The following is a 27129-nucleotide window of genomic DNA, read 5'->3' as shown; positions in this document are numbered from 1 at the left end:
TTTGCTTCTCCTTCATCGCAATTCCTCAAGCATGTTTGGGGTATTCCCAACTGCTTTGATTTAAAGGGATAGTTCACCCAAAAGACTTTAATTAATATTTTTTAACCCTAAGGCAATAATTTGATGACCAGCGGACCGGTAGGCAGCGGTTCGGCGGTAGGAGACACAAAGGAGACTCTTTGTGTCTCCTACCTGCCAGTCATCAAATTATTGGCTTAGGAATGCGACAAAATCAAAACAAATGTCCCTGAATTCAACTGACTAATCGATAGAAAAAAGGTCATTTTGGGGGTGAATTATCCCTTTAAGTATTGTTTTTCCACAGAATTCCCGGCAAATATTTGAGCATGTTTTTGTGTACTATAACGTGTACTTCTTGTAACAAGAGCCACTTGTTAGTTTTGCACAAGTGGGCCAAATTCATGACTTAGATCAAATAAAATGATAAAGTTCTCCTAAAGCAGAATATAGAATGTGGACGATTGTAGGATCTGCTCTTGTGTTGTATTAAAGCTTTTGTGAAGGGAATCCTCCTCATCCAGGACTCTGGCTCTGAAAAAAAAGGAATACCAAAGACCACCAAATTAGAATAAATGATCTATATCTGTCTGTCTAATCAGCCTCTATACCAGGGGTCTTCAATGATTTTCAGGCCAAGGACCCCTCAGCTGAGAGAGAGAGATATAAAAAGGGACCCCCCCACTATATATAGGGCATAGCAGTGGCAGCCATTTTGTGCCCATAGAGATTTCCAAAAATATTTATATTCATTATTGTAAGCCTGGAACCAAGCCATCCAGGCTCTTGGCGAATCATGACCATATAACATATGATATAGTATTTAATATAATTACATATCCAAATAACACAGAATTGTTTCATGGTCATAATTCACCAAGAGCCTGAATGGCTTGGTTCCAGGCTTAAAAAAAATAATATATACATTTTTGGAAATCTCTATGGGAAAAATGAATGTGCTTTCTATCTGTGGCACTACAAAATGGCCACCACTGCAATACCCTATTGTTTAAAAATGTGTTGCAGATTTCATAAACTTGTTTGACAGCACTATCATTGTGTAGCGTTGCGTTGGATTCATGTCAATGTGTATTTTCAGACAGTTAACCACTTAAACCCTCAATACTTAGAAAACGTGTACTTGGTCTGCCCCCCCCCCCCCCATCCCAAACCTCTTTGTCTTATGCTTCCCTCAGAATAGGGATGCTAGGGTTCAAGTGGTTAATGTAGAAAAAAAGTTCCTATCAGACAAAGATTTGGCGTCCCCCCCTGTAGGAAACGTGAGGACCCGGACCCCCTGTTGAAGACCCCTGCTCTATACTTTATTCAGTTGTATAGTGTCTCAGATATCTCACCAGGGAGCATCATTGGACCTTTTAAATTTGACCACACCATAGTGGACGTCCTTCTGTCTCTGGGGCCGTGGTGGTTGGACGGTGGAATGGAGGGGCGCTTTAGGGTTCTTAGAGCGAGCGACGTTGACGCTGGAGTAGTGGACATCCATCTGTCCCTGGGGCTGTGGTGGTTGGACGTTGGAATGGACTGGCGCTTTACGGTTCTTAGAGCGAGTGAAGTGGACGCTGGAGTAGTGGAGATCCTTCTCTTCCATCTGTCCCTGGGGCTGTGGTGGTTGGAGGGTGGAATTGGAAAAGTAGGGCTCTTCCTGGTTCTTCTTATAGCGAGTGAAGTGGACGGTGGAGTAGTCGACATCAGCTTGCTGTTCCATTGGTTCCTCTGTAGAGTCAGAGCTGCTACTGGCCAAAGGTAAGAAGATCTCAAAGTCTGAGTAGTCAGAGTCAGAGTCAGAGTTGTTCTGAGGGGGGTTAGGAGAGAGAGAGAGAGAGAGAGAGAGAGAGAGAGAGAGAGAGAGAGAGAGAGAGAGAGAGAGAGAGAGAGAGAGAGAGAGAGAGAGAGAGAGAGAGAGAGAGAGAGAGAGAGAGAGAGAGAGAGAGAGAGAGAGAGAGAGAGAGAGAGAGAGAGAGAGAGAGAGAGAGAGAGAGAGGAGGAAGAGACGTTATTATTTTCCTTTCCTCAATGAATTCAGCTCCTATAGGCCTAAATTACTTTGAAGACCCAAAGGGTGTTTGGAAGTGTTTGACGCTCAACTTTCTGTTTGGGTCATGGAGCAAGCCATTATCCACTAGCAGAAGTGAGGTTTCAATGAATTATTACACTGTTAAAAAATCAAACTCTGAAGCTATGGGTCCTAATGTAGCAATTTGTGTACCGAGCTGGGATCAAAAACCCCGCTCCCCAACCCAGGTTCGCAAGTCACTGCACCGATAGAGCTGAGCTCGTTTGGCAGAGCGGTTGTGACCAGGTCTTTTACCGCCACTGCTCCCCTTGGTTCGTAGTAGAGCGCCATCGCACTTCACTGTCGCGGTATGCGGTCCTCACCAAGTCCCTCACTCAAGAAGCACGGTCCACTTTGACCACTTCTGACACCAATGGAACGTTTCCAATAACTGGTGGCTGAGACCTATCACCCTGTCAGTTGAACAGGCTTTATTTTCTCCATAAATAAAAAACGGTGGAATTCAGTGGAACAGTACTTCTTGGGAAATCCTCTAGTGGAAGAATATACGTAGGCTCGCTCCAGGATGCAAAAGGTAACTTTAGGTTAGGTGTCAAGCCGTTTCAAACACTTTTTGGCTCTCCTGGGCTATAACCTACCTGGACTGTGGTTTTCGGAGGTCGTGCTGGTGGTACAGTGTCAGATAGCTGCCTGGCGGCCCTCTTTCGTCTATTTTTGAAAGAGTACATTTTAGGTGAGTCTGTGTTTTAACAAATGGATGGATTAAAGTGTAATGGGAAAACAAAGTTCGTTACCTGATCCACCGGAAGACAAAGACGGCTATGATGAGGAGAACGACTATGGGGATTCCTGCACCTGCAGCTATTTTTATCCATGACACTGGGGATCAGGTACTCAGTTTAAAACACTGACAGTAAATGAGAGCCTGACTCAAACAACACTTTATGAATCTGTTAAATTAAATACTGAAAAATGGGCAGAGAAAACCATTTATTCAACATATTTGCTGATGAAAATATAGTTCTAGCAGTGGATACAGTATATAAGTGGGTAAATTAATGAATTGTTGGGTATTTGTTACCTATTATAACAACCGACTGGGAGGTGGAATTCGTCCCACCAATTGCGTTTTGGACTACGCAAGAATAATTTCCACTATCGTCAAATTGAGTACTAGCGATGTTGAGTTTGTTTCCAGTTGCCCGTAGTTTGGTTTTATTCTGGTACCAGGTATAATTGACCTCTTGTGGGTTGGCATCACTGCAACTGCAAGTCAGAGTCACTGAACTGCCCTGCCTTATTACACCAGGCGGACTCACAGACACTGAGAGGTTCTTCGGGGCATCTGGAGAGCAAGGTATAGAAACACAACTCATACATATTTGGTGAACATTTTTACCATGTTCATAATACTGCTTCTATATTTGGTAAAACAGTGTATCAACATAGAATTTACTGACTTATCACTGTTGCCCTTCGGTAAATTGAAAATCTTTTATGTACTTACATTGGACATCTATCTCAACAACGGATGAGTTTAATTTTCCAATGTCATTTGAAGATTCACAATGGTAAGTCCCATTGTGTTTGGAACCGATGGGGGTGAATTTATATGTTTTTTCTTTTTTCCCCTGCAGTGTTGCATTCTCCTTGTACCAGGTGTATGATGTTTTCGGGTTGGCATCACTTTTACAAGTCAGAGTCACTGGACTACCCTCCTTTATCACAGCGGAGGGTTCCACTGATAACGAAACATTCTTTGGAGCACCTGCAAAACATAATATTAACACAGATTAACTTTAACCACTTAATACCTATATAGTACTTTATTGTACATCAAATAGCGTAAATATCACAAAGCTTTGTGTAATGATGCATTGTGAGCTTGAAGATGTAATATTTTGGATGAATGCTGGCCTATTTTCATGCATGTTCACCTGTTTTTGCCGAATGTTCACCTAATATGTCCAGAATAGAGACAATAAGGTTATAGTTTACGTCCGGGTCTGTCCAGACTCATACAGTATTTTGTTGCTGTCGGGTAGAAACCGTGTAATATTTTTTCGTATATTAATGCCCTACTTACTGTGTCATGCAGAAATAGTGAAAATAGCAGATTCTGCAAACTTTGGACAGCAATCGCAGGGAATGTGTATACATTTCTTCACCAAATGTTTTTATTTTGGTGAAGTTTGGCCAAAATATGTTGGAGTAGTAGTAAAAACTAGCTGTGCTTTGAAGAAAATGCAAAATGGCCAAAATAATAGGCCATAATGTGGAGCGGTTTGGGTGGGCTAATCCAGGTGGGCAAGTGGGCAGGGAATGTGAAAGCAAAAATCACTGTGTAAGCACTGTGGAGCAAGGTAAACAACCTCAAATATCAGTGGAGTTGTTGCACTGAATAGCCCGGCAAAATCCTTGCATAAATGCATTAAAAAAAGATTTAGGCCGTTTGTTCATACCTTGGCATCGGCTAAATGTAAGGTAATTTAATTGAATCAATATAAATTAGATTAATTGTAATTACATACATACAAAATGTACTCACATCTAATGGTGAGAGTTTCTGGTGGACCTCTGAGATCATCTTTGACAGCACAGGAGTATTCTCCTGCATCCTCACAGCTGACTGTGTCTAGAACCACATTGTTCTCTGTGTAGTTTAGAACCTGTCCGTTGTGGTACCAGTTGTAGACGTGGTTGATAGTCAGAGAACAGTTGGTATTACAGGTCAGTGTCACATCCTGTCCTTCTTGGACTGATGTGGACGGAGCAATCGTCACCAGCAGGCCTAGAGGGTGCACAAAAAAAAAAAAGAAACATCATGATGATTATTGTCACACTATTCTCTGGCTCAGTAGAGCACACATCTCTGCCAGGAGGCATGCTTCACCTGCCTCCATCTTTCTGTCTGTCTGGGACATGTGATGACAACGTTTTGGGGTTGTGCACATGTATGAAAAGGCATGGGTCAAAGGACAGGCAATGATAAAGGATGCTAATTGTCAGTTATGTTTGTACAGGGGCGAACTGGGAACAAAAATCAGTCCAGGACATTAGATGACATTAACCATCCACGGAATCCAAACTGACATAAAAAGATAAAGTAGTTGGTAGTACATGTAGCCAAATTGTGTCAACCAGCTGATCAGTCAGTCTATGAAAGTAAGTAATACAAAATAAAGGGACCAGCATGATTGGACCAATCCTCTCTTTGTTTTCCACTCCATGCATACAGTAATGTACTGCACAGGCTAACGAAATAAACTCATATTTTGCACACAGTACTATTTTGCACTCAATGAGAAGAATATGTGGACAAAAAGATCCAAAAAATAAAGTCTAAGTTATAGTACAAGTTTAATTTAATTATTAACTGTGTTGTTCAGCAGATGCCTGCCAGCCTCCAGCTCAAACAAAGGGAGGAATTTTACTTGGAAGCTCAAGGCATTAAAATGTGCTGAACTCGGTCTGAATATTGAGCACAAAAAAACCTTTGTTACATTTAATTGCAATTCTTGTTGCGTTTCTTTTTTTGTGTGATTTTCTTGCTGTATGTTGCAGTAGCTAATTCTCTTGTACAGTAACTGTATCTTAACTGCTGCGCTGTGCTGCTTCTGGTGACTGAATTTCCCCTGCAGGACCAATACAGGTCTTAGGTCTATGTGTCTGTCTATCTAAACTAATCACAGTCTTTATCCATCTGTATGCTGAGTATCAGGACACAGTCACAACATGCCATGATTTCAGATTCAATACATGAACAGCACAACTTAAAAAAATACAATACTCACATCTGACGGTGAGATTTACATTTGGAGCTGTGACATTCTCTAGACCTTTGACAGCACAGGAGTAGTTTCCTGCATGCTGACTGCTGACTGGGCCTACAACCACATAATTCTGTTGGCTCTCTGTGTGGTTTAGAACCTGTCCATTCTGGTACCAGATGTAGGTGGGGTAGTCAATCAGATTACAGTCGGTCTCACAGGTCAGTGTCACATTCTGTCCTTCTATTGCTGTGGAAGTAGTCATCGTCACCCGCAGACCTAGAGGGTGCAAAAAACAAACAAACAAAAAAAACATCATGATTCTAGTCACAATAGATATATTAATGTACTGCTCTGATGTGTGTAAAAAATAATAAAAAATAGATTAAATATCTCCAAATGGAATCATGCCCAAATAATAATACTTACACTGTCTGATACAGTGCCATCAAACTGCGTTTTTCTCTCCTCAATATTCTGACTTTGCATGTGCACCACAAGCAGTGCATGTTTACCACAAGCAGTGGAGAAAATAACGCATTATAGTTATGCGTTACTAGTTATGCGTTACTGGCCAACACTAATGTCCGGTGCACGTGTAGCCCCCACAGTCAAATTAGCCAGAAGGGGCGTGCAACAGACCTGCCAATCGGGCTCAGCCCTATTGGCATGACTGGTAACACGTCCGACTGGCGAGTGGGAGCCTTGGGTTCAATCCCAGCTCACTGCGTTCCACTACACACGCATTGTACTGTAGGTGTCGAGTCAATCAGAAGTGGGCTTTACCTACTCAGAGTCTGTCTGTCTCTCTCTCTCTCTGTGTCTCTTCTCTGTTTCTCTGTCTCCCCCCCCTCTCTCTCTTTCTCTCTCCCTCCCCCCACTACCCAGCAACAACATGAATGGATACAGTCTGATGAAGCAACACATGACACTATTGGTTCTCAGTACTCGGGTACTGTATGGAACGTTCATCCCATAGCCTGCGGGGACAGTTTGTCTGAGGTTATTAATTCAGAAATCATCACAGACAGGGGGCAGATACTCAGATATTTTCTACTCTGATGTGTGTATTTCCTAGATGTTAAACAAAATGAAAGGAACCCCCAATGAAAAAGTTACCTGTGACAACCAACTTGACTCCAGATTCGCCAGCAAATTTCCCTTCTCGTATGTTGGTTATGAACCTGAACATGTATTCTGCTGAATCAGCCTCTATCAGGTCTTTAATGGTCAGGGTACAGCGTTGTTTGACACAATGGTACTCCACACGACCTGCATACTGGGAGTCCTCGTACAGATCCACATCCCATTTAGTGAACCAGAAACTGTTTATGATGTCGGCTGTGACAGTGTCATAGGCAGGGTAAAGGTCACGGTCATGATAATGAAATGAAGGAAAACGATGATTTGAATACGAAGTGGATCGGAAACTGGATGGGTAACTGTAGGTGCATCTTATTTTCACGGTTGATCCCTTAATGGCGCACAAAGGAGGAGAGTTGTAGGTTACTCTCCATTCATCTGTAACACAGAACATATCATTATCATAATCATAAAATCAGGACAGGAGATGTTTCTTTGCTTGGCCACATTGTCAATGTAGCCTCGGAATCCCAGCCTTTTTTTTTGTTTCAAAAGAAAAAAGTCTGGGCGAACGGTGCAGGAACGATGGTCTTAGGACCTTGTTAACTCCTAACCAACCAGAGTGCAGAGGGGCGTCGCTCTAAATTTGGTGACGTCAGCCTGCTCCGTGCACAGACCGGGGGGGGGGGGGGGGGGGGGGGAGGGGAGGGGAGGCGGGGACATAGATTGGTGAAGCAATCGGAGGACGTGGCTGCTCCGGGTGCCTGGGTTTGGATCCGCCCTTCGAGACCATGGATTGCTCTCGTTCTCTCAGTCAATGTGACAAATAGAATCTGGATCTTAGTACTATGCTTATGATACGATGGTTTTGGATGATGAGGCTTTGGACTTCTCAGAACAGTTAGTGGTGACCTTCATCATTGTCTACATCTGTAGGAACCCACTGAGCATTTTTCAGGCTATTAGAAGTCTAAAATATGTTTAAACAGTTAGGCTAAAACCGGGTAAAAACTGGTCTAAAAGTGAACGTTTTTTTCAACGGCTAGGCTTAGCAACGTCATTTCAATGGTTATATATAGACAGTCTATATATAGACGCTTAAAAAACAGCTAATCAAAGTAGGCTAAGCCTAGCCGTTGAAATAACTTTCACTTTTAGACCAGTTATAACCCGGTTTTAGACGGACGTCTAATAGCCGTCTATGGCTCACTGGGAACCAATTCGCTCGGAACCCCAATTCTGGATGGCAATGCTACAGTATGTGTTCTGGAGCTACAGTGAAGAGGGAGGTCACAGATGGGGCTAGTTGAGAAACTAACCTACAGTCTTTTTTTTTCATTTGTATGCTGAGTATCAGAACACAGGTCACAAACTAAATAAAAGTGTGATTTGAGATTCAATAAATAAACATCACAACTTAACAAAAACCTACGCACTGCTGCTGGTGAGAGTTTCATCGGGACGTCTGACTTCCTCACAGTAGTCTAGTCAGGGCCAAAGAAAAAGATCACAAAGATGAATTAACGTACTACTCTTATGTGTTTCTGTACCTGTGACAGTCAGAATTGTAGCAGGAGGTAAACTACTCCCCCGTGAAATAATTACCTTTGACAATCAGTTTGACCCCAGGTTGACCAGTATATTTCCCCGTTGGTATGTTTGTTATGAACCTAAACTTGTATTCTGATGAATCAGTGTCTCTCAGGTCACTAATGGTCAGGGTACAGCTGCGGTCCAAATCATCACAATGGTACAGCACACGATCTGCATACTCAGAGTCCTTTTTCAGGGCTACAGGTTCATCAGCCTCTGTTTTATCTGTTTTAGTAAACCAGAATCTGTCTGTGACTTTATAATCCTCATCAGATGGGTAACTGTAGGTGCAGTAAATGTGCACAGTTGATCCTCTACTACTGATACACACGGTGTGAGAGTTGTAGGTTACTCCCCAGACAGCTGTAACACAGAACATAATCATAATCATAAAGTCATTATAGGACAGGAGATACTTTATTTGAGAGGGACAATATATATTAATGAACAATACAATACATAAAAAAAACAGCACAATACAGTGCAATTAAGAAGTATATGTTTATTTGCTTGCTAGAGGCCCCCATTATTAGTTCATGAGACAAACAGGATGTTAAAGGACGACACCCATTTTCAACCTGTCTTCATATAATTGGTCCTCACTAATACTCATTATAAAATGGTAAAAAAAAATCTACTTGGTCTGTGTCTCAGAGGAGGGCTGTGGACGGTTCAGAAACCCAGTGACAATCATCGATTTGGAATCCAAGCTAATAGAAACTGCAGGCTTTCTATTCCTGGAAAGTTATTATAATGGAAGCCACTGTTCTCGCGTTAATAAAAATCTAAATGAAAAAAATGAAATCTTGTTTGAAAAAAATGTCTGTCTAACGATGATGTCACTGGTAGACGGGTTTCTGAAGTGTCCACAGCCCTCCTATGAGACACAGAGTGAGTAGATTTTTTTTTTACCATTTTATCATGAGCATTAGTGAGGACCATTTATATGAAGATAGGTTGAAAATGGGTGAAGTCGTCCTTTAATACCAAGATGGTGTTGGATACTGAGGCCGTGGACTTACATGAACTTTCACCAGTATACTGTAAACGCTGTGTACAGTATAATGCACACCACCTACGTAGATGCACTGCGGAGCGATAGTTTAGGTAACAACACTGTAGAGCTCAAGACCCTGATGCTAGATATGAGAGTGTGGAGGGCAGCGATCCAGGAGTACCGAGTTGGTGTTGGCTAGACCGTTCTCTCGCATCTTATTGTACACACTGTACACACAGACCACACACACCTGTTAACTTTCTAGCACTAAACTACTGCCTCAGTTCAATGAGCTCAAAGTGAAGAACGTTCAGTCAGATAACTCATGAATAGATTGAAAAACCTTTTATATTTACTTTATATGCACGTGTGAATATTAACTTTCATGTTATAGGCTATTACTCCTTTTTCTCTTTTTTTGTGTGCTATTCCCCCATTTTTACCCCAATTTAGTTGTTGTGCCAATTGAATTCCTCGCCACACACATTTGTGTGTTGTCACTGCTGTTGCATCCTACTGATTCACCCGCCAGATGCACCACGCTGGATTCGAACCCACAACCTTTTTACTCCTACTCAGCACAATAGAAGACAACCATTTAAGAGCTGTATATATCACAAAACCCCCCAGGGGAAACAGAAACCACAGGGGCAGCAGAGCCCACTGGTGGTGCTGGGGTGGTGCTGGGAGCAAAGTCAGCACATAGCAACCTTCAGTGACAGTGAGAGGAGCAACACGTGAGGTGAGCTTAAATAAACCACCAAATAGTTCAGCTGCTTGACACATCACAGTTACATAAACCACAATAGTGTTGCACGTGAGTGTAAACTTCTCGAGTAAAGCTGCCTAGCTCACAAGCTACGCATTCATTTACAATATGCTAAATATTATGCATACAGTACATACTGTAGCATAAGCATAGGGCAACATTTTTACCTTACATTTGACCTTGACCTAATAGACAAGATTATTCTTGGACTAAGAGGCAAAAGACAAAAAATATCTGTATATTCTGTAGATGATTACATTACAAGATGAATACTAGAATTAAAGGCATTGTAATTTTTTTGCGAAGGGCTCAAATGAGTTTTTATTATTGATTTTTTTTCCTTGTCAATGCTTTTTTTTCATTATTATATAAAGTCAATTCAAAGGCGAAGTGAGTGTGTGTGGACTATTTTTATCAGGACACAGTCACAAACAAAAATAAATCTGTACTTTGAGATTCAATGCATGAACAGCACAAGTTAACAAAAATCTACTCACATTTGACGGTGAGAGTTTTTCCAGGACTTTTGAGATTTTCGTGACCTTTGAGAGCACAGGAGTATTCTCCTGCATCCTGACTGCTGACCGAGTCTAGAGTCATATACTTCTCTCTAGTCTCTATGAGAACCTGTCCATTCTGGTACCAGATGTGGGTGGGGTTGTCATCCCAATAACAGCTGTTTTCACAGTTCAGTGTCACCTTCTGTTCTTCTGTAACTTCGGAAGGAGTCATCGTCACCTGCAGGTCTAGAGGGTGCCATGTATAAATAAAAAACAAAATTATGATTTTAGTCAAAATAGATTAATACATTTACACTGATGTATGTTTCTGTTTAAGTTCAACACTACTTGTGACAGTAAGAATTGTACCAGGTGAACTACTCCCCATGAAAAAGTTACCTGTGACTCTCAATCTGACTCCAGGGCGACCAGTATATGTGCCACTCCCATCTGGTTTGTTTGTTATGAACCTAAACTTGTAATCTGTTGCATCAGTCTCTCTCAGGTCTCCAATAGTCAGGGTACAGCTCCTGCGCTGTCGGTCACAACGGTCCTCCACACGACCTTTATATTGAGAGTCTTGTTTCAGGTCTAAAGGTTCACCAGCCTCCCTATACCAGAAACTGTTTGTGACTTCGTAACCTGCGTTGGATGGGTAAATGTAGGTGCAGCTTATCTCCACAGTTGATTTCTTAACGGCGCATACATAACGAGGGTTGTAGGTTACTCCCCAGCCATCTTGACCCTGTATCACTGTAACACAGAACATATCATAATCATAATCATACATTTATTAGAGGACAGGAGATGTTTCTTTGCTTGCTAGAGGGCAACATTATTAGTCAATGAGACAAACAGCATCTTAGTACCAAGATGGTGTTGGATAATGAGGCCTTAATTGGACTTCTCAGAACACTAAGTGTTGCATTGTCTGTCATTGAACTTTCATTATATGGTACACTGTAGACACAGACTCCACACACTTGTTCACTAGAGAATAAAGATATAATTTCAGTCAGATAACAAATTCAATAGATTGAAAAACATTTAATTTATAATATAAATGAATACAAGTGGATATTATATTTGGTCTTGGCATTCAGGCTCTGCTACCTGTATTACTCCATACTCAGCACATTAGAAGACTACCATTTAAGATCAGGGAGATATTTCACTTTTATCAGTTTTCCATTGAGAAAGGTCATTACATTTTGTATACAACATATGACACTTGACATGATATCACATCATCACATCACAACAGCTCCTCACATGTTCATCTGAAACACAGAGAATGAAGCAAAAAACTTCTAAAACCTTTAATAAATATAAATGTACAATACCTGGTACAGTCAAAAGGAAGAGCACAAATCCACGTGTTGCTCCTCTAACATTCATAGTTAGGCCTCTCCTCCCAGTTGAAGGCTTCAGATGTTTTAAAACACATTAGCTGGTGGATAATGTCCATAAGAGGAAATATAATATAATTTAACAAGATCATAACAGCGGTGCTCTCTTCTCTGTATATGCTCTATCTTTACCGTGTCATTGTACTCAGTCTAAATGCAATATAGAATTTGAATTAAAAAAAGGTTTAATTAAAAATGTTTTATTTTGTTGTCTAAAAAAGAGTATACTTACTGAGTATGCTGGCAACTTGTTTACAGGTTGATTCCACCGAGGTTGATACAATTATTGAACAGAATTTGACGTCCACGTCCTTCCTCTTCATAGCAGGCAGACTGACGGTAAATCACCAAGTTCAACAGCAGAACCACAGAACTCATGTTAGTGAGTTTCCTGATAATAATCTGTGAGAAATATTAACGCGCGCGTGTGTGTGTGTGTGTGTGTGTGTGTGTGTGTGTGTGTGTGTGTGTGTGTGTGTGTGTGTGTGTGTGTGTGTGTGTGTGTGTGTGTGTGTGTGTGTGTGAGTGTGTGAGAGAGAGAGAGAGAGAGAGAGAGAGATAGAGCTATATATAGAATCTGTATATCCGGAAAAAATAACTAATGCCATAACCTATAGTTAGATCACAAGATAACAGCAAACACAGGAAATCATCATCGTGTTGATGTTTCATGGTTTTTAGTGAGCTTGTCATGAATTGCAAGAGTTGGACATTTGTTGAAATGCTTTGCATTAAAATAATCTAATAACCATATTTCAGTGTATTAGTGACAGGCTGTGGAGCAATTACAATTTACAATGTACACATTTAGCAGACCGTCTTTATCCAGAGCGACAGTAAGCAAGGTAAACACATCAATCTAGGATCATTGGTAAATCAAGAACCTTGCACCATTCTAAACACAACCTAAACCTTGTCGGGTATTACTACTGTATATGTTGTGCTTGTGCTATGTTCAGACACATTTCTTTAGTTATGTAGGTTATCTGCATTTGAGTCTGCCTTTTTAAACTTTATATACTGTATGTCATGTGTTTTTTCTTCTTTTTTTTATGAAGTAAAATGAATTCATAATTTTGCATCATGTCCATGTACTGTTGAACAAGGCATGACCTGGCTGTCAGGATCTGTCGCCTTGTGTTTTATTTTGTAGTGACATTTTATTGTTTCCTGTCTTGTGTTGTACTTATGGGTTTTACTTTACAGTTATGTACCTTTATTTTGTAGTGCCGTCGTAGTGTTTCCTGTTTTACTTATAGTTACTGTTACCTGTCTTCTCACCAGTCATTTGCAATGTTGTTCACTGCATAGATATAGAAACCTAGATACCTCATTGGCCTCTGCAGTTTGTTGGAGCCATAGATAGAGAAACCTAGATACCTCATTGGCCTCTGCAGTTCGTTGGAGCGACCTATTTCGTATGTTGGCTGCCATATTTCCGGGGGACACGGGCACTGGCCAATCACAGCGTGTTGTCTACTGGCCAATCACAGCGCGTCTTTTCCAGGACTTGTCATGTCCTTGGTGCTCACCTGTGTCCTGTTAGTCTGTACCTATTTAATCCTCCCTGTGTTAGCAATTATTTGTTGGTGTGCCATGTTGTCACCTGTAGTAGCCAGTGTTTGTTGTAGTTTCCTTGATTCCCTGTATCTTTAGTGTTATCTCAGTATAGTTTTGTTTCCTAGCCCCCGTAGTTTGCTTCCTTGTGTTAACCTGACACGTGCTGTTGTTTAGTCATGTGCAAATAGATACTCTGTATCGATACTGAGTTTGGTATCGATACATTCAAGATTTTTTTTTTTCACAATTAGAATACAGCTTCCCTTTTATAATGGGGAATCCTTAATCATTTCAGATGATTCCTGAGACTGGACGCACAGGTGATTGTTTCACGCAATCAATTCCCAACCTGTTGTTTCGGGGTGCGCTGGTTTCAGCACAACCCAACCCCTCTTGTGTGTTGGCTAGTGAGGCGCGTCCTAGCGAGACCTGACAGAATGGGTTTCATTGCACGCATACTGGTTGCACGCATACTGGTTCTTATCAGTGTGACGTCGTCTGTTAAGGGGTCTATGTACGCTAGGATTGGCTGTACAGGATTTGTTGATAAATGTGACTTCGACGTTGGTGTAAATATAAGCTGGTTTATATGCTCTTGATAAATGAGGGCCAGTGTGTTTTTAAGGAGTGATAATTGACATCAAGAACAACTGAACCGATCAGATAATTGCCGGTGTTGCTGCTTGCTGTGTGGCACTTTATTGTTGCTACATTGCTGCCAGGTGTAGGAAAAGGTGCAAAAAGAAGTGACCAATTTAAGATCTTTATCTATTTAAGAAAGTGCAAATGTGCACCTATTTTGGTATAATTTATATCATTGAGATTTATTATAATTTGTTTTCCCATTTTACAATTTAATAGTATTTTAAACAAATTTGTTTTGTTTTACTCTTATTTGCGTTTATAACAAGGGCCCAGCATCCACCTTTGAAATTTAGTCTATATAGGAAGTAACCGTTCATATGAATGGCCTGTAGTTTAGCTGTTTTACCCCTGCTGGTGTCAGCAGAAATAACTCTCAATGCAAGTGGGTGGGTTTTTGCCGAACTTTAGACTTGATTTTATTACCTTAACACATTCCCTGCCAGGTATTAATTAATTAATTCATTATTTAGCTTCTGCCAGCGTTTTTAACCTTGTTTTGACGATCTTTGGAGAGCTGCAGAAGCCGCAACGTGCACGCGGATGTAAATAAATAGTGTCCGGGGGGTGGGGGAGGGTCTCGTCTATACACTGGAACATTTTTTTTTACCGCGATCGGCCATTTTGTGCTATCGCAAAAAAATGGCTCATTTTCAGAAAAAAATAAGAATCCAAGCTAGAATTGTTTTTCTACAAATCCTAATATAGGAGTGGACGGAAGGGACGTTTTTTGGGATGACATCACATCCGTCCATTCCGAGTGATCTTTTTTTTGAAAAAGCTCAAAAAAGACAGAAGGCTTGTTTCCATTGTGGTCCTTTTAGGGAAGGGAGGCAGGGAGCAAGAACACAATAACAAAGACAAAGACAAAACAACAAAAGACAAACATGAAAACAAGAAATAAAAGAGGTGTGTTCACATGATAGGAAAATTAAGACAAACAAAAACCAACAGGAAATAAAATATGTACTTTAACATTAACAACCAACAAGAAACAATATTTTTTTCAAGATCTAATTGATCAAAAAAAGGGTTTAAAATTAAGTCATATTATTGGACAACAAGCTTTTTAATGAGAATAAAAAAATGTGAAAAGAATTGATCACCTCGCCGAGTATAAGAAAGATTTTCCATATTGCTCTTGAAACGGCAGGGCACAAAATGAGTGGAACTACCTCTGGTGGAATACCTGTGAGTATCACTAACCTTGGAAAAGTAGTTACTTAAATATTTGGGAGCTAAATTATTACTGATCCTGTAAACTAAACACAATTTAAATTTGGATACCTACTCTCTGTTTGTGTTTGTGTGTGTCTGGTTAATCTCTTACCACTGGAGCAATCAGCCTCAAATGTCTTGTGCATACTGCGGCCTGGTATTACTGCCACTAGGCCACAGAAGTACCTCCACAAAAAAAAGAAGCTTTTTTAGATTAATTTTTAAATATTAATTTCATTTTTATACCAGCTTTGGAGTCATATGTGATAGATAGGTCATATTAGAAGATTGACGTAATAGATGACTGCCATCACAGGCTGAGATCCACATTGAAGCCATGCTGTTCCCATATGGAGGCCAAGATTCACATGATTAGATTTTTTTCATTGAAAATACATAGTTGTTGTCAAGCGGAATGTCACACAGCAGTTTTTGCTGAGACATAGGCCTACAGTAAATCTGGCTGTAAATTGAAATTACAGTTGCTGTCGCACCCATTGGGCGTGCACTGGGCTGAGAATACTGGACTTGGAATGCACTGGGAATAGGAACACAGATGCAGTAGGCCTAAGTAGATTGACTTTGACATCTTTATTGATAATAAAACATATGTAAAATTACATACATTGTCATACCATTATCAAAAGCCAGCGGCTTATTTTCATTGCAGTCCTTTCATTATGTAGCCTATGTACAAATTATGTTGCGTTACATGATGTGATGTGTATGTGTGTAATTGCACTTAAAGGCATTGTAGGGAACATTAAGCCTAAATTTAAAAAATATTTATATATATATTTTTTGCATTTTTTCCCCTCTATCAGCCACTATATAATGATGCTGGGGTGTTTTCCTGCACTGAAACACAGGCCTCTTTCTGAAAACCCTATTTTCCCTATTGTTGTTGTTGTTGTTATATTTGTCCGGTACGTAAGGAAGTCTATGGAAGTCTATGGAGGCATCACCCCCTGGTGGCCGGGAAACGAACTGCACAAACAATAACAATGAGGGAAAATAGGGTTTTCAGAAAGAGTACTGTGTATCAAAACACCCCAGCATCATTATATAGTGGCTGATAGAGGGGAAAAAATGCAAAAAATATATATATAAATATTTTTTTAATTTAGGCTTAATGTTCCCTACAATGCCTTTAAGTCCAATCTTTCGCCGCAGGCTGAAAACCCACCTCTTCAGGAAACACTACCCTTCCTCTTTGCCTGGCCTACTTGTTGTTAACTAGTTGTACGAATGCTTGTTTTATTGTTGAATTGTTTATTGGATCTTGTTTAGTCAATACAATTATTTGTTTTTAGCTCCTGCTCATTTGACTACTTTGTTTCATCTGTTTAAGGAAATAGGTAGCTGATATATTGCACTTTTACCTTAGCGCTAGGTATGCTCTTGGTTGCTTGTTATTGCAGAAAATGCACTTATAACCTCTGGTGATTAGTAGCTTTCGTTCCCTACCTTTGTTGATTGCACTTATTGTAAGTCGCTTTGGATAAAAGCGTCTGCTAAATGACTGTAATGTAATGTAATGTAATGTCCACACACCCAAAGGTGCCAAAAGTGTCCTCCTAGTGCATGTCAGTCCAAGCACCCATACAGTAGGTGCAGGAAAATGTCCAATGGTGTTCACAGCTTTGAAGCCATTCAGAAATGTAGCACCTTGGAACTTGGGAAAGCTGCTGTATATCTTGTGACCGTTACAATCGTAGCTGGTTTCTAACCCCTATGGTTATGGTTTGGATGCAACATTAAAGGCTGTTTATTAGCCATCATACTCTCGCCCAAGGGAATGCTGCACTTTGCACACATTGCATATAGCATCTTCCTGTCAGGGTGTGAGACAGGATTGTTGGACCCAAGGAGACAGATCCTGACACTTCCAGGGAGACTCTCAGATGTCCCGTATAGACAGCCACAAGGTCTTGTTAGGATATTGGCTCCCTTGAGGTGATGCAGGAAAAAATATGTATGCATGTATTTCCCCTTTTTTTAAATTATTATTGCAGAAACCTGTTTGCTCCACTGCAGGTCTTTTTTTGCAGCATAATTCCCAGAATTGCATCAGTGTCACATCACATATATATGGGGGTGAAAGTGGGCCGGAACGGTCCGGAACGGCGTTCCGGTAAAAGATTCGGTCCCGGAACGCCGTTCCGTTAAGAAAAAGTCAAAGGCAGCTGTGAAAATCCCATATTAAATAACCTGCCAGGAGACCCATGGCCATGTTCAAGAATAAAACATAATCTACTAACGTCAGATTAACATACAGGGCGTCACAACCATTCATTAATTTGTGCGTACGACGGGACACTCTCACAGATCCGTGATTTCCCCTAGAATAAAAAAGAAGGATGGATTACAGGGGCGTGTCCCAGCGTAGTACCGGGGTATTGCACATGCGCAGTGTTATCAGGAAGTGCACGACGGAGTGTTCCAGCAGAGGCGCTACATAAAACCCTCAGTCGGTCGAGGTGTGTGTTTGTTGTTCTCTCCACTCAGCACCTAAACAGCTGGAGGTTTGTAATTCTAATACACAATTTAAGTGGACTAAATGACTTACATAGTTATAAAGAACAACAACAAAGTGACATAAACCCCCATATCCAAGTTATTAATATGCATATCACGTGGTGTTCACAATCAACAAATAAAAATACATTTTGAAGACGAATATACGTTTTTATACTGTGAGCATATCTAAACGCATATATATATATATATATATATATCATTGTTTTACCTAATCTCTTCTATGCAGCGACTCCAAATATAGTCTTAATATGTGGGCTACAAATCCAATAAAGTAGCCTACACTAGTTGTCATACTCTGTATGTAGTTCCAAATGCAATTCCGGAGCACTAACATTTTCCTATTTAAAAGTATTTATATTTATGTGTATGGTCATGGTTATTGTGTAATTAAAAACAATGCTGTTTATTACCACACTACAGCACATCTGAATCTCGAGCACTTCAATTTGCACAAAATACCTGACAGTAAAGCATCAGTAGATGAGAATTTTAATGATTTCTATAACTTTGGGCTAATATTCATTCAGCGATATGCCACACAATTGTGCCTATTATGGCACTAAATAGGCCTACTTGTTTTGGCCATATTAACATTTAATTTCAGCAAATAAAGATCTTCAGCAGGTCTCCGTGGCTACTGAAGTGACACAAAACAAACACTACCGTTTAAGGGTCACACGCTGCCATCTACTGAGCCTTTTTGTATGTTCAGGCAGGATTTTACTGCGCATGTGCAATACCCCGGTACTACGCTGGGACACGCCCCTGTAATCCATCCTTCTTTTTTATTCTAGGATTTCCCCTGACTTATTTTTTTTTCTCCCCCCGTTCCGCATAAACTCAAGTATGTAAACTGTTGCTTTCGCGTGAAGTTAAGTAGTTTCAACTAGGCTACCTGGGTACTTCTACTTCCAGTAGTATGATTTCAAAATAAAACGTGTGTTGAATTGTAACAAAACAAGGATAGAGTTTAAAAAAAACTCTTATTCTGAAATGCACATCGTTTTGAAAGGAAACCAGATTTATTTTCTGGAGGCCACTTGACAGCTTTCTGCTCACGGAACACAGCTCCACACTAACGTGCATCGTCAAAAAATGTAAACACGGACGTGGGTCATGGGACATTATGGAATTTAAATACTTTGTGGCAAAAGTTCGACATATTTACAACCATGATCTCTGAAACCAAGACAATGTGGGGCTATGGAACAAAAGTGTGTTTTCTTTCATCTTTTCAGAAGGTGAGTAATTCATCTTATCTAATGCTGATAGTGGTGGAAAGTAACTAAGTACATGTACTCAAATACTGTACTTCAGTATAATTTTAAGGTAATTTTACTTGACTGGAGTATTTCCAATTTGCAATATTTTTTATTTCTATTCCAATACATCTCATAGGCAAATATTATACTTTTACTCCACCTCAATTATTTGAAAACTTTAGTTTAATACTACTAGTTACTTTGTGGATTTTAATTATTATGACAAAACATACATAAACCGCTTCAGCCCCATTTAAACTTTGGCTTTTTGAAAATGTACATATTGTACAGTATGGTCAAGTTGGACAATATAGCTCTGTTTTCATCATGTGTATCAGGGGTGCAGCCATGGGTGGGCCCAGGGACAGGATTTATTTATGAGAACGAGAATTAAATAAAGTAACCCTAACCTAACCCTAACCCTAAACCTAAAACCGAAATAAAGTAAAGGAAAAAAAGTACCAAAACCCACCCAAACCCGCACATTTTTCGAAGTGGCAGCGGTGGCCTAGTGGTTAGAGGGGCGGCCTTGATACCGGAAGGTCCCTAGTTCGATTCCCCAATTCATCACATCAATCATGAATCACCGCTGAATAGCCCTTGAGCAAGGCTTCCATGGAGGGTCCGGCTGGAAACAAGCTTCGTGCTTAGTCCGACACCCTGGGTAAACAACAAACTTTGCTTTGCTTTGCTTTACCCGAAACCGCAAAAAAAAACCGGCAAGAAATGTCAACCACTTTCACCACTGTATATAACACCTGCTCCTGAATACGAAGGGGACTGGGCACAGGTGGTGGCTTCTTTTGGAAAGTGATGGAGAAGACCTTGCATTTCGTAACATTACCCACTCATCAAAGCTGTCGAGCATTCCTTTCGTTGTTAGTTTTGCACGAGTCGGCTAAATTCAGGACTTCGAGTAGATAAAATTAGATATTTCCACGTAGAAAATTGCAAGATCTAGAATCCTCCTCATCCATGAGTCTGGCTCTGAAAAAATAAACACATCAAAATAGAATAAATATCAGTCTGGTGTAATCAGCCTCTCTAATTTATTCAGTTGTAGTGTCTCAGACATCTCACCAAGGGGCAGCATTGGACCTTTTAAATTTGACCACACCATAGTGGGCATTCTGTCTCTGGGGCCGTGGTGGTTGGACAGTGGAATGGAGGGGCGCTTTAGGGTTTTTAGAGCGAGTGAAGTGCACGCTGGAATAGTGGACATCCCGCTGTCCCTCCGGCTGTGGTGGTTGGACGGTGGAAAAGTAGGGCTCTTCCTGGTTCTTCTTATAGCGAGTGAAGTGGACGGTGGAGTAGTCAACATCAGCTTGCTGTTCCATTTGAGCTGTAGAGGCAGAGCTGCTACTGGCCAAAGGTAAGAAGATCTCAAAGTCTGAGTCAGAGTCAGAGTCAGAGTTGTTCTGAGAGAGAGAGAGAGAGAGAGAGAGAGAGAGAGAGAGAGAGAGAATCAAAAATAGGTATACAGGGTTAGAGGGTAGCACAGGTACAAAAAAAGCACTCGGACCAAAACTGACCCGTGGGTAATTGGACTGGTCTGAACGGACCCGAGGAAAATTCTAAATGATCCCACTGGACCTAATCTCTCAAGAACCGATTCAGAATTAAAACGAAAAACGCTGGCGGCGCTGTTTTTCCTTTTTATTTGACGATGGGTTCCCAGATTGCACTGGGCCAGGTCCGAAACGGACCCGTGGATAACTGGACCCGTGCCGAAGCGGGAGCGGGGAAAACTGGACACAGTTCCTAACGGGCCGAGGAAAGTTGTGAACATGGACCCAATGCTCATTGAATGCCAATTTCACCATGGCATTCAGATTAGCCGAATAGCCGTGTCGTTTGTCGGTCACCTCGTGCACCACGGCGTGTGCTCTGCTCTGTGTTGCAGACAGACAGACAGAGCACATTTTTCGCAGACTTTAGGCCTCTACCATCCGACCCATGCCCGAGGGACAAGTCAAGATTTTGTATCCAACCTGGCTCGGTTCTCGGTTCTGGGCAGACCCGTGCTACCCCTCTAGGGTAAGTGTCAAACGGTTTGTCTCTCCTGGGCTATAACCTACCTGGACTGTGGTTTTCGGTGGTCGCACTGGTGGTACAGTGTCAGGTGGCTGCCTGGAGGCCCTCTTTCGCCTATTGTTGAAAGAGTACATTTTAGGTGAGTCGGTGATTTAACAAATTAATTTGGATTCAAGTGCAATGGGAAAACAAAAGTTCATTACCTGACCCACCGGAAGACAAAGACGGCTATGATGAGGAGAACGACTAAGGGTATTCCTGCAGCTGCAGCTATTTTTATCCATGAAACTGGGGATCAGGTACTCAGTTTAAAACACTGACTCAAACAACACTTTATGAATCTGAGCAGAGAAAAACATATATTCAACATATTTGCTGATGAAAATGTAGTAGCAAGTGTATGTAGCCTACAGTAGGTGGGTGAATGAATGAGTAGTTGGGTATTTGTTACCTGCTACAACAACAGACAGAGAGGTGGAATTCGTACCACCTATTTTGTTTTGGACAAAGCAAGAATAATTTCCACTGTGGTCAGGTTGAATACTAGTGATGGTGAAGTTCTGTCCAGTATATTTTGACTTGGTGTCATTCTTGCGATACCAGGTATAATTGACCACTGGTGGGTTGGCATCACTGCTGCTGCAAGTCAGAGTCACTTCACTGCCCTGCTCTATTACACCAGACAGACTCACAGACACTGAGGGAGTCTTCGGGGCATCTGGAGAGCAAGGTATATAGAAACAGATAAATAGTTGGCTGAACATTTTTAACATGCTCATAATACTGCTCCTATATTTGGTAAAACAGTGTGTCGACTTATTTTTATGATATAATTTATATCACTGTTGCCCTTGGGTAGAGTGGAAATATTTTGTGTACTTACATTGGACATCTATAACAACAAAGGATGAGGTTAAGTTTCCATATTTATTTGAAGATTGACAATGATACGTCCCACTGTCATTGGAGCTGATGGAGGAGAATTTAAAAGGTTTTTCTTTTTTTGCCTGCAGTGTTGTGTTCTCCTTGTAAAAGGTGTACGATCCTTTCGGGCTGGCATCACTTTCACAAGTCAGAGTCACTGGACTACCCTCCTTTATCACAGCTGAGGGTCTCACTGATAATGAAGCATTCTTTGGACCATCTGCAGAACATCATATTAACATAGATTAACTTTAACCACTTAAATCTGTGTACTTGATTGTACAACAAATAGTGAAAATATCAGATCTGCAAGCTCACAACGCTTTGTGTCATAATGCTATTCCCGAATGTTCACCTTTTTTGCCCAATGTTCAGCTAATATGACATGTCCAAAATAGGGACACTAAGGTTCATGTGGTTAAAACTAGAATACTGCATTGTGGTTGTGTGCATCCGCTAACCAGTTGCAGTTTACATCTGTGTCTGTCCAGACAAAAAGTATATTGCTGTTGTCGGGCAGAAACCTTCTATCAACATATTTCAGCGTATGTTTTTATTCTTCGTATATTAATGCCCAACTTAGTCATACAAAAGTGTTGTGCAGAAGCAAGCTCACAACGCGTTGCATCAAGATGAGTTGTGAGCCTGTAGATCTTTTTGTGATAGTGGTGTCCATTCAAAGTGTTTTTTTCCCTCTTTTCCTGAAAAAATATATTTAATTATTTTTCCTGGTTAAAATACTTTTCACCGGGTTAATTGTAATTACAGACATGCAAATTCTACTCACATCTGATGGTGAGAGTTTCTGTGGGACGTGGACCTTGGTCTCTGCGACCATCTTTGACATCACAGGAGTATTCTCCTGCATGATGACTGCTGACTGGGCCTAGAACCGCGTAGTTCTGTTGTCTCTCTGTGAGGTTTAGAGCCTGCCTGTTGTGGTACCAGATGTAGACAGGGTAGATAGGCAGAGAACAGTTGGTCTTACAGGTCAGTGTCACATTCTGTCCTTCTGTCACTATGGAAGGAGTAATCGTCACCAGCAGACCTAGAGGGTGCCATAAATTAAAAAAAAGAAACATCATGATGATTATTGTCACAATATTCTGTGGAACATTTAATATGAAATTAGAAAAGTGCATCAGTAGTGTACAAATCTGTTTTGGGGTTGTGCACATGTAGGAAAAGGCATGGGACAATTAGGGGAAGGAAGGGCTATGATAAAGTAAGTTGATTGTCAGTTATGGTTGTACAGGGACAAACTGGGAGCAAAAATCAGCCAAGTAGTACTTGATTTGATTTGATTTGGACCTCTTGTAGCCCATCGGCTAATCTTCCAAGAGTCCAACAACAACCAAGTATTACAGCATAGACAAAAATACAACTTCACACACACGCACACGCAAACGCACAGGCACAGGCACAGGCACAGCACTGCCTAGTGCCTGCCCTTGTAAAATACACACACCCATCTACATTGTTATAGCATAACCCTATAACATGATGTGAACATGCACGGTACATCATTATCAGACTTAATTCTATCCTTCAACGTCTTGTTTATGCCCCAAAATGACTAGATATACAGGTTGTGTAGCAATTTGTAGCAATTGTAGAAATTCCAGCAGACACCTGCCTGCCTTCAGCTCAAACAAAGAGAGGAATTTTACTTGAAGCTCAAGGCATTCAAATGCGTTAAACTCTGGCTTGGGCGTCTAAGCAGTTAGTATTGAGCACAAAAGAACCTTTGTTACATTTAATTTTAATTTGTGTTCTAGAACAAAAACAAAAGCATCTTGTAAATGTTTTAAGTTAATGAAATATACAATCAATCAATTAATGTATTCTTATAATTTCTTTGGTCCTGCATAATGCAGGTTTTTGTAGGCCGTATAATACTGTTTTATACTATTGTTATGCTGTTTCTTTTTTTGTGTGATTGTTTTTACCCTGCTGTATCTTGCTGTAGCTACTTCTCTTACCCTGTAACTGTATATCTTAACTGCTGTGCTGCTTATGGCGTCTGTATTTCCCACGCAGGACCAATTTTGTGTCTAGCTAAACTAATCACAGTCGTTATTCATTTGTTTGCTGAGTATCAGGACACAGTCACAACAAGCCAAATAAAACTATGATTTCAGATTCAATACATGAACAGCACAACTTAACATGAATCTACTCACATCTGACAGTCAGAGTTTCTTCAGGTGCTCTGACATCCTCTCGACCTTTGACAGCACAGGAGTATTCACCTGCATGCTGACTGCTGACTGGACCTACAACCACATAGTTCTGTTGGCTCTCTGTGTGGTTTTGCCCATTCTGGTACCAGATGTAGGTGGGGTTGTCAGTCAGAGAACAGTCTGTGTTACAGGTCAATGTCACATTCTGTCCTTCTATCGCTGTGGAAGTAGTCATCGTCACACGCAGGCCTAGAGGGTGCCATAAATAGGAATAATTTAAAATAAAACATGATGATTGCAGTCACAATAGATTAATTATGAAAAAAAACGACCAATGAAAAAGTTACCTGTGACAACCAACGTGACAGGTTTACCAGAATATTTCCCTTCTCGTATGTTGGTTATGAACCTGAACATGTAATCTGCTGAATCAGTCTCTCTCAGGTCTCTAATGGTCAGGATACAGCTGCTGCCCGGTTGGACACAATGGTACTCCACACGACCTGCATACTGAGCGTCCTGGTACAGATCCACAGGTCCTTTAGACGCCCATTTAGTGAACCAAAAACTGTTTATGATGTTGACTTTGACATTACGTTGATAAGAATGATAAGGATAATATGAATTGGATGGGATACTGGCCGGGTAGATGTAAGTGCAGCTTATTTTCACAGTTGCTTTCTTAATGGCGCACACATGATGATAGTTGTAGGTTATTCCCCAGTCATCTGTAACACAGAACATATCATAATCATAATCATGATCATACGGTAATCATAATCATAAAGTCATTCGAGGACAGTAAATGTTTCTTTGCTTAGGGGCCCACATTATTAGTCAATGTGACAAACAGGATCTTAGTACCAAGATGTTATTAGATAATGAGGCCTTGGACTTCTCAGAACACTAGTTGTTGACCTGCAGCGTTGCCTATTTCCATAGGAACTGCTTTGCCCGGTTTGTGGGAGGCAATGCTAAGTGACCGACCTCTAAACTGAAGTAAAGGGGGAGGTCACAGATGGGGCTAGTTGAGAAGCTAACCTACAGTCTTTTAATAATGTGTATGCTGAGTATCAGGGCACACGTTACAAACCAGATAAATATGTTATTGTCTCCGCCAGGCCGAAAGGCATGGCGAGAGAGTATGTTTTACCCTCCGTCCGTGTGTCCGTGTGTCCGTGTGTCCGTGTGTCTGTGTGTCTGTGTGTCCGTGTGTCCGTGTGTTACCAGCTAATCTCCGGCACCGTTGGCCCGGTCGCTGCGAAACTGTGCACACACACTCCCTGGATGCCAATTCAGAACCTCTGCCTCAAATTTTTCACATGGGCCTGTTATAGCGCCACCTGGAGGCCGATTTGTGCAAAACCCATTTTTTTACATTACTCCTACAGATTTTATCCAAACGTCATGCAAATCGGTACACAGTATCTCTATAGTCATGTGATCAACACTGACCTGTCCGATTTCCCATATTCCATCCTCATTGGCTAAGGTTTGCTTCCAAAGTTTGCAGGATTGGTCCGTTTTCAACAAAATGCCTCAAATCATGAACGCAGCTTGCGATTTCCGTGAAATTTCACACGCACATTCCCACTAGGCCAAGGAAGAAATGCCACCCTTTTTCACATTGGCCTGTTATAGCGCCACCAGCAGGTCTAATTTAGCAAAACACATTTTTGGAACAAAATGCCTCAAATCATGAATGCAGTGTCTGATTGAAGAATAAATGGCACCCTTTTCACATTGGCCTATTATAGCGCCACCAGGAGGCCACAATATCGTACCTGACCTGGCGGAGACCTGTGCTCCGAGGAGCACTTTCTCTAGTTTGAGATTCAAACTAGAAAGATTTGCTCCTCGGAGCACTGCACGTATGCAAGTCTCCACCAGGCCTGGTAGCTTATTGTGGGCCAGCATTGTAATGTTTGGAATCCAAATATTTGTGGCAAAGCTTCTGTTCTGGCCTCCAGGGAGTGTGTGGCGCAGTTTCACGCCGATTGGTCCAACGGTGCCAGAGATTAGCTGTTCACAGACAGACGGACACACGGACGGACACACACATGGACGGACGGACGGACAGGGGCGAAGACAACAAATAAACATCAAAAACAAAAACCTACTCACAATTGCCGTTGTCAGTTTCTTTCTCCTCACAGTAGTCTAGAGGGTGCCATCAATAAAACAATAAAAATCATGATCATTCGAGTCACAATAGATGAATTAACTTATTAACCTGTGTGTTTCTGTACCTATGACAGTCAGAATTGTCCAAAGTAAACTACTCCCACATTAAACAGTTACCTGTGATAGTTAATGTGACTCCAGGGTAACCAGTAATTTTCCCTGCTGGTACGTTTGTTATTAACCTAAACTTGTAATTTACTGAATCAGCGTCTCTCAGGTCTCTAATGGTCAGGGTGCAGCTGCGGTCCAATTCATCACAATGGTACTGCACACGACCTTCATACTGAGAGTCCTGATACAGATCCACAGGTTCACCAGCCTCCCTTTTAGTGAACCAGAAGCTGTGTGTGACTTTATAATCCTTATCAGATGGGTAACTGTAGGTGCAGTAAATGTGCACAGTTGAT

General features: G+C 41.1%; 1 protein-coding gene across 1 annotated transcript; it reads right to left on the bottom strand.

Moving 5' to 3' along the window:
• Positions 1–231: 231 nt before the first annotated feature.
• On the bottom strand, positions 232–25478 carry LOC311055279 (B-cell receptor CD22-like; the record flags this gene model as incomplete). Its single annotated transcript, XM_084071410.1, has 10 exons — positions 232–552; positions 1374–1831; positions 2692–2761; positions 2848–2932; positions 3135–3398; positions 22315–22575; positions 23143–23403; positions 24539–24787; positions 24886–25266; positions 25457–25478. Coding segments are annotated over 10 exons (2052 nt in total). The 3' UTR covers positions 232–551.
• Positions 25479–27129: the final 1651 nt, after the last annotated feature.

Source organism: Gymnoscopelus microlampas (genome assembly GCF_963454915.1).
Source record: "Gymnoscopelus microlampas genome assembly, chromosome: 2".
NCBI lineage: Eukaryota > Metazoa > Chordata > Actinopteri > Myctophiformes > Myctophidae > Gymnoscopelus > Gymnoscopelus microlampas.
This window is presented reverse-complemented; position numbering and strand designations above follow the sequence as displayed.